The sequence below is a fragment of the Nicotiana attenuata genome, chromosome 1 (assembly GCF_001879085.1).
Source record: "Nicotiana attenuata strain UT chromosome 1, NIATTr2, whole genome shotgun sequence".
Taxonomy (NCBI): Eukaryota; Viridiplantae; Streptophyta; class Magnoliopsida; order Solanales; family Solanaceae; genus Nicotiana; species Nicotiana attenuata.
Genome location: NC_031989.1, coordinates 34,031,284 through 34,041,359, shown reverse-complemented (window position 1 = coordinate 34,041,359; position 10,076 = coordinate 34,031,284). Strand labels below are relative to the sequence as shown.

The window sequence follows — 10,076 nt, the reverse complement described above, 5'->3', positions numbered from 1 at the left end:
GCTTTTTGTTGTTGTATTCATGAATATATGGCGCGAATACATGTGAATACATGCGCGTACAGCTGGACTGCCATGATTTTAGGCGCTTTTTACTGTTGTATTCATGAATACAGGCGTGAATACATGTGAATACATACGCGTACAGCTGGACTTGCCTGATTTTAAGCGCTTTTTGTTGTTGTATTCATGAATACATGGCGCGAATACATGTGAATACATGCGCATACAGTTGGACTACCCTGATTTTAGGCGTTTTTCGCTGCTGTATTCATGCGAATACACTACCTTAACAACTGAACAATAGTTGTAGAAAGTAATTATGTATATGGTAGCTATAAGAAGTTAATAGCCATTAAACAATAGTGGTTCTGAAAATTCCTCTATTTGGCCATCTTTTCCCTTTAGTTCGACGGAGAAGATGAGAATACATCCCTCATATTAGAACTTTGTATTTGTCATTTGCTTTTTATAAATTCATTACCTCTTTAAGTAATTCTAAAAAAAATATCTCTTAAGAGCTATAATGATATGATTCTGCATCCCATCTGATGAATATTTGGTAGTTAGTAAAAATTTATATTTCATTTTTACAAGTTTTCATCTTTGAATATATGTTAATGACTTGAATTCTTTGTTTGTGTAATTAGATGAAAGATATGTAACTTTAATTTAATTCGAGTTTTTAAAATATTTCTGGGATACGTAACTTTAATTTAATTTGAGTTTTTTTTTTTTTTAATATTCCTTGGATCTTTCTTAATAGATGGAACTTAATGATCTTCCTTTGTAATATATTTAACTATACATCCCGAGAAAATGATCTCTTGTGTTTTCTTAGGCAGAATAGCCTAGTAAATACTTGTACTTATTCATGTTTGTTATCATAGTCCCTGTATTTAAAGAAATTTCATTTAGACACTTATCATTGTTCAAAGTCAATATTTTAAACCCCTCTGACCATTGACCGAGCATATGTAACAACTTTATTACTGAGACGTACAAAACGCGTATATTTCACGCATACAAGGAGCGTGAATATAAAATTTTAGAATAAAAATGATTAAAATAAAAATGAGAAAACAAAAGAAATTACAAAAAAACATACTGTAAGTTTACCCACTCCCTCCCCTGTTATTTTTCTCTTTATTCCTCCCCTTCCCGTCTTCAACCCAGCCCATCCCCCATTTAATTTTTTTCTCTTTTTCTTCCCTTCTTTCTTCCCCCAGTCCTTTGCTCCATTTCTTTTTTCTTCCCTTCTCGTTCTTTCCCCAGCCCCTTCCCTATTTATTTTTCTTTTGCTTTTCAAAATAGCTTTGATAGATCTGATTTCCGCCATTATTTTTTGCTTTGTCAATGTATGTTTTCAGTATAAAATCGTACAATTTGATTGATATTTTTATTATGTTTGTACGGTTGTTGTTATGTATGGATGAAATTAAATTTACCCAAATTTGATGGAGTGTAATATTAGGAATCCTTTTCTGGAAGCGAGATTTAATGGGGGAGGGACGGGATTTGAAGCTAGTGAAATCGTGAAAGATGGATAGGAAGTGATGAGTGAAGGAATGGAGGCTTCTTCCATGAATCGCGAATCTCCGCCGCTTACCGCCCCCATGGCCGCTTCCGAACGCCGCAAAAATTTCAATGAAAACTACTACTCATGTTCTGTTCTATACCTATCAGTCAACATATTCAGTTCTAATATTATAATACTAGAATATTGATGAAGTAAGCCTTGTGTATTAAAGGATACATCTTATCTTGGTGGGTGGTTGCTGAAGTTAATCAAGTTTGTAGAAACTCAATTAGGACAGAAGAATCAAGTGGTCTTGCCACTCGTGTTATTCCTACTCAATTTAACAATTCCACCATAACTGCGTCGCTGAACGCCGACAGATTTAGGTAGTGCCGGAAGAAGGTTTTTTATAGAGGAACTGGAAATGGAAGTGTTCATGGTGTTCACCAGATCTGGTTGCATGACAGTGATGGAGAAGGTAATTGTATTATTTCTTTTTTATGTAAAATTAAAAAGAAAAGGTGATGTCATGTATTTTATATGACATGATTCTAGCATCATGTGATTGAGAGACACGCGATGTCAAAGGGGTTTAAAATATTGACTTTAAACAATTATAAGAGTCTTGGTGAAACTTTGTGAATATAGGGACCGGCATGACAAAGCGGCAAAATATAGGTGCCATTTAGGTTGTTCTGCCTTTTTTTTATGATCAAGTAGTAGCTAAATTTATTGTTACCATATTGATCTCTCTGCAAATTCAGTGCTCTCTTTTATTGCTAGTCTATATATATTGAAGCTAGTTAACATAACGTGGTTCACAAGCATGGAAGTAATAACTTCGACATCTCAAGTTCAATTCCAACTTAAAACTTGGTGGAAGTCCACCTGCTATCTTCTTCCTGCGCGAAATTGACCTAAACACAATCCACAACAGAGAAAGAGACAAAATGTCTCAAGTTGTTTACCAGAGACCAGAATCTTCTTTTATCGGGAATTAACTGCATATTTTTTTTCCAACTATGTTCTTAAATACAAATATCGGGTGCCCAACAGTGGGCAAACAAGCACATCCAAGAAAGTTCAAACAAAAGTTGAAATGGAAGAACAGCTTTTAGCTTTCATCATTATCGTAATGCTACTAAATACAGAAACCTGATCTCAATGCGTATGTATGTATCTGAAAGTACGCTCACTATCGGAAACACTGTACAAGAATAATGTTTGAAGCTACCAAACAAGATAAAATAAACAAAAACAAAAAACAGATAAAAAGAAGAAGAAAAGTGCACCCAGCTGAAGCAAGCCTGCAACTATAACATCAAAATCAGTTAACAAATGCAATTGCACAAGCAAAGAAAGCTGCCCTCATATCCGGTGCCATTAACTAGTACTAAGTTAACTCTCTGACCCTTTCCCGTACTACAAGTAACAAGACCAGCAGTTTCATGAATTGTCACATTCCCTCGACAACAGAACCTATAAAACTACCATTTCATCTTAGTAAATATTACACCCTGATCCCCTTGGTAATCTTAAACTACATTTCTTTTCCAAGGCTTTGATCATCCTATTCACAGCGGAGCTACTAAATTAGAGAGCTTCCAGTAATGAAAGAACAAAACAAACTCAAGCAGCACAGTGCAAATCCTCAGATTCCTTTGTCCCCACGCATATAAGAATGACCAACTTATTGCATCTCTAGTTCTCAGTCATCTCTATTAAAATCAACTTCAGCTCACAAAATGTACAACAACTGAAAGCATACTCTCATTAGGGAGCCAATAGGCATCACATAAGCAATGACTCAACCTTGCTGCAGAAAATAGTTCCAGAGCTGGGAGGTGTTGAGGCACCAGGCAACAATATTTTATGCCCAATGATAAGAACTTATGTAGCATCTCACAATAGCAACAAAATAGAAGCACCAAGAAAACAAGCATAGAGGATTCACAATTAATGGGGTTCGCGAACACACATCAAAAATAATTTCTTTCTTTCTGCTCAAGCACAAATTTTGGTCTTGTAAATTGAGCAACTGACAAACAAACAAATGACTTTATTCTTTTTGCTTCAAGATTGCATAGCATAATCTGCCAAGCATATCTAATCGAATTTTCCCTTATTGAAATCATAATTCCGCACCTTCAGAAACAATCTTGATGATACTTTGGAAGGCTTGTCAATCCATTAGTTAAATACAATACCGGATACTTTGATAACATAAACGAATCTCTTTATTGACACTACGCATTCCCTAAGCAGTCCAGAAGGTTAACTTTGTGTGGAGAATATCAAACTGGATAGAATACTGTCAGAAACTACCCTAATGATCCTCAATGCAATATATCCAGAGGATCTTAACCAGATAATAGGTAACTTGCACTTTCATGAATCATTTGCTCTTGAAAATCATGCAGCATACCTCCTCCATTATTCCAGTGAATTGTTACATGGAGATACCATAACAAAATATTGCATGTTTAAACACCAGTGTGTTTACTCTAAAAGAGGCTTAAGTTTCCTTACAGCAGGAAAGGAACAGATGTCGCTTTCCCCCACAGTAGAATCCAACATGCTCTAGAGCAACACAACCTAAAACTTAGATATTCTTGCCCTACTTATACAATGAGGCTACAAATAATAGATTAACTCAGCTTCTTCCAGTGGGATCTCATTGCATAGAGCTTCCGGATATACACATCCAACTGCAGTCTCTTTGTCCAACTCAAATCTGTACCATAAACAAACTTGTGGTGACTGAATGCTCCTCATCTTCAACTGCAGCTCTTATGAAGAAACATAAGTATAAACTTCCTAATTCCCCCTTCCCCACAACTAAACAGGGAGAAAGAATGCTCGTGCAGTAAAATCCTCAATTCATAAGAATCAAAAATCCTATCAAATAAGACACCTTTAAACATGTGACATACCTTAGTAATAAGATCCAGAACCACCACTACCCATATAACCACTACCACCCATGCCACGACTGGAATAGGCTGATGAATAAGAGCTACCACCAACCTGAAAATTTCGAGAAAGTAGAACGTAAATACAGTGATCAGCAGTAAATACAAAAGCTCCAGCCAAATAATCATCAAAATGAAGCATACATCACTGCCACGAGACACGTAATCGCCACCATAGCCAGATGAATACATTCCACTGACATCACTGCCCCCATAAGAGCCTGTAAACCCCAAAAAAAAAAGAATTTAAGAAAATTTTAAGAAAATTATCCATAGCCAACCCTATAGTATCACTGTAAACCTAAAACAGTTCACATAAGCACCAAGGTTTTACAAAGAACACTAACAACTCACCTCCGCCATAGCCTCCCTGACGACTGCTATACATTCCATGAGAATCTTGCCCAGAAAGGGAACTCCGGCTGCCACTATATCCAAGATTTGATCTCCCTAACCTACTGCTATTCAGTAACAGGAAATCAGTATAACACTCAAAATTGCAAGGGAGTAAACAATTATCATCTCAATTACAAAAGCAGCACACCTGTCACTATAATCCCCGTACTGTGTGCCACTCGCACCACCAAGTTCATAATCCAAACGAGAACGAGAAGTGCGGACTCCTGCTTCAGCATAGCGGGGAGGGACCTCATCCTAACATGTGGAATAGACACTAAATCAGATCTTACATCTTAAGCAGTTTAAGAAAGTTACAAAAATCAACATCCCACTTTATTAAGTAACTTTTTTTATAATGGTAACCCACTGTATTAAATAATATCTGACATTCAGGTGGAGACTACATACCAGTGAACTGTATGAACGTTTGGAGCCAGATATGGAATCATATTCCCTACCTCGCCCCTCGCGATAAGCAGGAGGAGGCCTTTCATACCGTTCTTCATATCCATCATCAACATAAGCTCTCCTTGTTGATGTGCGAGCAGTACCTCTTGGAAAATCAGGGTAACCCGAGCTACGAGAAGAATAGTCATCCCTGTACGAGCTGCGTCTATCGGAAGGAAACCTAGAAGGATAGTCCACTGCGGCTCTGCTTCTAGGAGGAGGAATTTCCTCATGCCGTGCATACTCCCTCTTACTCTTTGGGTACGAGTGAACTGCAATTCAGTTTTAGTTATCTAGAAAGAAAGTAGAGCAGAAACAGCAGAGCAAAATAAAAGTTCAGAACTGATCCCATACCAGGTGGTCTCCGGTCATAAGACCTGCTCGATAATGGAGCCACAGGTCTGCCCCTTGGAGCCACAGCCATAACCGGTCGCCTATCCCTCATTGCGGCAGGTCGTTTGAAACTACGATCAGCAAGGGGAGGGACACGTGTACTAACTCTAGATCCACGAACAGGGAGTCTATGTGGGACTGGACGACCCCATGGAGCACGAGGACCACGCATCAACCCATGTCGAGGTCGCAGATCACGTGCACCATATCTCCCTCTTCCTCTCTGAAGTGGCCTTGATAATCTGGCCCTAACTTTAACCTGGAATATACAATTATAAGCAGGCACACACAAGAATGACATGTTCAGATACAACTTCAAGACAAAAAACAGACCTTCTTATCTCCTTCACCCAACTCTTCATTATTAATGCTTTTGGCACAAACAACTGCAGCTTCATGAGTGTCAAAACTGACAAATCCAAAATCCTTTCTCTTGGCTGAAGGCATATTACGGGCTAGCTCAATTTTTTCAATATTGCCATATTCTTTAAGAAGATCCCTCACACGATCCTCATCCCAAGATGCAGAAAGACCATCAATAAAAACTGTTTTAACCTGAAATCGATACACAATCATTAATAGTCAAATATCTAATTCCTGCTCTGCAAGATCTACATTAAAGCTACATCATCAGAAGAGCACCTTCATGTAAAGAAAAAATCAAACTCAATTGGCTACACTCTGCTCACCCAACCCGACCAAGAAAACCAACAAAGGGAGACAAAAAATAGAGAGGAGCCTCAGACTGCAAAACAGTAATTCTGAGAACAACACTTATCCACTCTCACTGAACTACAAGTAAATACAATCACTAGTCGCACCCATCTTTCTTTCTTGTTGCAGCATAAGGTACTAAATTAAAGAGGGTCAACAGTAAACCATCAATGGATAAACTATGTCAATGACAAGTTTAAAAACAGGTTATACCACATATAGTCCGTTGCAAAATAATAAAGCTCCTCCAATAAGGTAAGCATAACCGATTCCCTTTGGAAGATATATTAGCCAAACTTCGACTCCATTTGAAGATATGTTAGCCCAAACTTAACCAGGGCCACAGTCCTATTCAAAAGCAGATAAATGGGTCCAAAAGGCTTACCTGTGCCATAATTTCATCTCCAGGGTCAATGAATGAATCTGCAAAAGAAACCTTGGCAGGCCTATCAACTCCAAACACAATATCTCTCTTCTGTAGACGTTTAAATGCATCCATGGCCTCTGAGCGTGAAGAGAACTCCAGAAAAGCAAAGCCTCGATTCATACCCTCATTATTAGTGTCTTCAACCAATGTCAAATCCTCAACATTATTAACGCCATAATGCTTCAACTTCTCTTTTAACTGGAGTGGAAGTAAACATAAATCAGACAGTAATTTAGCAGCTCTATGAACCTAAAAAGTCGATTGTTTGATGACAATGTGAATTTTCTTGAGTCTACTTACGGCTTCTTTTGTCCAAGATTTGCATATGTTACCCAAAAATAGGGTATCACTGTCCTGACTTGGGGAAACACCACATTTTTTCCCATTCACCTGGAAGTTGGGTTGTTACGAAATAAGCTTTATCAAGTAATAAACATCAGTGACCATGATAACAACAGAATCAAGAGTGTACCACTGGATTTTTCAGCTCAATACAAGCTCGTTTTGCTTGTTCCACTGTTGCAAAACGCAGGAATGCAAATCCTTTATTCTTCTTTGTCTGAGGATTCATTAAGAGTCTCACTTCAGTGACCTCACCAACTTGACTGAAAACTTTCCTGAGATCATCCTCAGTAGCATCCTTGTCCAAGCCACCAACAAAAACTTCAAATTCCTTCCTCTTAAGTCTTTCTTTAACAACTTCATGATGTTCTTCATCCTCAGCTGCATCAACCATCTCTGCATGCTCCTCTCCTTCTGCATGCTCGCCATCTTCCTCACCCTCAATTTCCTCGTGCATATCTTCAACATCATCTTCAACCATGTCACCTTCCTCCTCCTCCTCACCATCATCTCCCTCTTGGGGATCTTCCTCTATTTCATAACCCTCTTCCTGAACATCCTCATGTTCAATTCCTCTCTCGTCATAATCTACAGCGCCATACTCTTCGGGTTCATATTCAGGATCATTATCATCCAAATCTAAGCGTTCGCCTTTTTCATATTCATCTGAATCTTTCACATCGTCCGCTGCCATCAAAAAATAGCCATCCAGGCCAGTGAAAAAACTGAAAATAGAAGCATCTAGCCCGATGATCCATTTAACCAGATTCACAGGTAAGTCCTGATAGTCGTCAAGAACTTGAAACTATATAGAGAAATAAAAGCAATATCTTGATCAAGAAAACATGCTCCAAAAGAGATTTACAACCCTGGACAGAAAAGAATTTCAAAGGAAAGACTCATGTTCCAAGGTCACCAGAGCATAGCTACCCTTGGCACTTTAACCCTTCATCATTGTTTCTCCTTTGTTGAAGATGAAGAATAAACAATCCTTCAATCCATCCACCACTACAAATGAATCCTGAAGCTACACTTTCTCTATAGTTTTCTATAATTACAAACCGATACCAAACCTTTCACTCATAGAGGTGGAGGACACAGGTTCCTTTACTGTCATATGCACCTATAGCTAAAATAGGTATATTCTATTCTCCCAGCAAAGATTTACAAAATAAATTAAGGTAAAAAAACAGAAAATCAACACAAAAACGTGCTACTGGTATCCAAAAAAACATTATATGGGGATAAAATATCCCCATACAATGGCTAATCATCATGATTTAGCTTTCTTCGTACGGGCTCTAACAAAGAATCACCAACACCAAAGCAGAAAATACAAAGTTGGATGAACATGTATCAATTAAGACTTAGCAGGCCATATCATCTAATGACCCCTTTCGGACAGAGGAAAGGCCATATACTTCTGATCCTTCCTCCCATAACCACCCTTTCTAGGACATTTTTTTTCTTTTATTTATTCTAGCATCTCCACCAAAAGCTTGCTGTGATTATGAGAACCACACCCATAAAAGCAACTACGTTTTTGTCCCTATACTACAATAATTTTTCAATAATATATTTTCTATACTAATAAGCAAAAAAAAATCAAATTACTAGAACAAGAAGGACTACCGACATCCTTTTGCGTCAAATAATTCATAGTGATTATTAACAAGACTTGGAATTACTATAACAGAGGAGACACCGAAAAATACAACATTCTTCAGTACTAAACTTTATATATTTCGTTAAAAAATTAATTGAAATTCAACATAATAGGCCGAAAAAATTTGCACACACTAACAAGCAAATCAAAATCTCTAAAGCAAAAATTCATCTAAAAAGCTCATAAAAAACCAATTTGCTAAAAATTAGTACTTTAATACTTACTCTTCTCCACAGGTTTCACCTCCGGCTCCGCTTTGACCGGCTTTTCAAGCTCGGATTTCTCCTCGGCCACCGGTTGCTCCGCCTTCAATTCTTGTTTCAGCTCCAGCTTCTTCTCCTCCTCCGCTGCAGAAACCTCAACTTTTACCGGTTCATCCGCCATCACTACCGGTTGTTTTTCCTTTGATTTATGTGTCCCTCGGTTTGTCCGGCCGCCCCGTTTCGTTCCGGATCCTGTCGGCGTCCTCTTTACAGCTCTCGGAGGCATTGTTTCGGAATATTCGCCGGTAGAATTGTGAGAAAACCTAAAAATTGGATCTTTTTGGGACTTCGACGGAATTAAGAATGATCTGAATGGATTGAGGAATTTGTATTGTGGTAGAAATATATTTATTATATCAGAAGAAAGAAAGACCCCGAGAAAGTAGGATTGGGAATTTTGGAAACCCTAATTTGCTTTATATATATTTAAAACAGAAAAAATGGTAAAAGAAAAAAGAAAAGGGAAAGAAATAATATACTGTATTATTTACCCTTTTTGGTGTGTTATTAAAATTACAGAATCTCAATGCATATCTAAATACTAGTATACGTACCCGCGCGATGCGCCGATTAATTCAATGAGAAAATGAACGGAGAGCGATAATAGAAAAAGATCTATATTGAAGTAAAAATTTAGTGACCGTATTCAAAAGAATTAAACCAAAACACAAATAAATGAATTTGTTTCACTTGTTTCTAAAAGATTTTTACATGCCATTTATTTGTATTCATCGGTCAAATTACAGCTTGAATTGATAAACCCTCCATGATTGCATCGAATTTATTTTTATTTTTTTAGTTTCTCTGTTTGATGTTTGCGTAGCTAAGTTGCTTGAGTTTTTTTTTTTTTGTAATATAAATTATGCATTATGGTTATGAAGGTTTAGGTATATGACAGACTAATCTTTTAAAGGCAAAGTAGCTTAAGATTTTTGCC

The 10,076-nt window shown here is 37.5% G+C and overlaps 1 protein-coding gene across 3 annotated transcripts; it reads right to left on the bottom strand.

Annotated features, from left to right (window-relative positions):
* On the bottom strand, positions 2,617–9,543 carry LOC109224360 (heterogeneous nuclear ribonucleoprotein R-like). 3 transcript variants are annotated; one of them, XM_019388949.1, is made up of 12 exons: positions 9,101–9,543; positions 7,341–7,897; positions 7,169–7,258; positions 6,827–7,066; positions 6,061–6,282; positions 5,689–5,986; positions 5,296–5,606; positions 5,033–5,142; positions 4,843–4,949; positions 4,633–4,709; positions 4,450–4,543; positions 2,617–4,297 (listed from the first exon to the last, which is right to left on the bottom strand). In XM_019388949.1, exons 1-11 carry the CDS (start codon positions 9,363–9,365, stop codon positions 4,451–4,453), a joined length of 2,370 nt encoding a protein of 789 aa, XP_019244494.1. In that variant the 5' UTR covers positions 9,366–9,543; the 3' UTR covers positions 2,617–4,297; position 4,450. The 3 variants fall into 3 exon arrangements, with proteins under 3 accessions (XP_019244494.1, XP_019244489.1, XP_019244499.1); XM_019388944.1 differs by having other exon boundaries at positions 2,617–4,250; XM_019388954.1 differs by having other exon boundaries at positions 2,617–4,250; positions 4,843–4,946.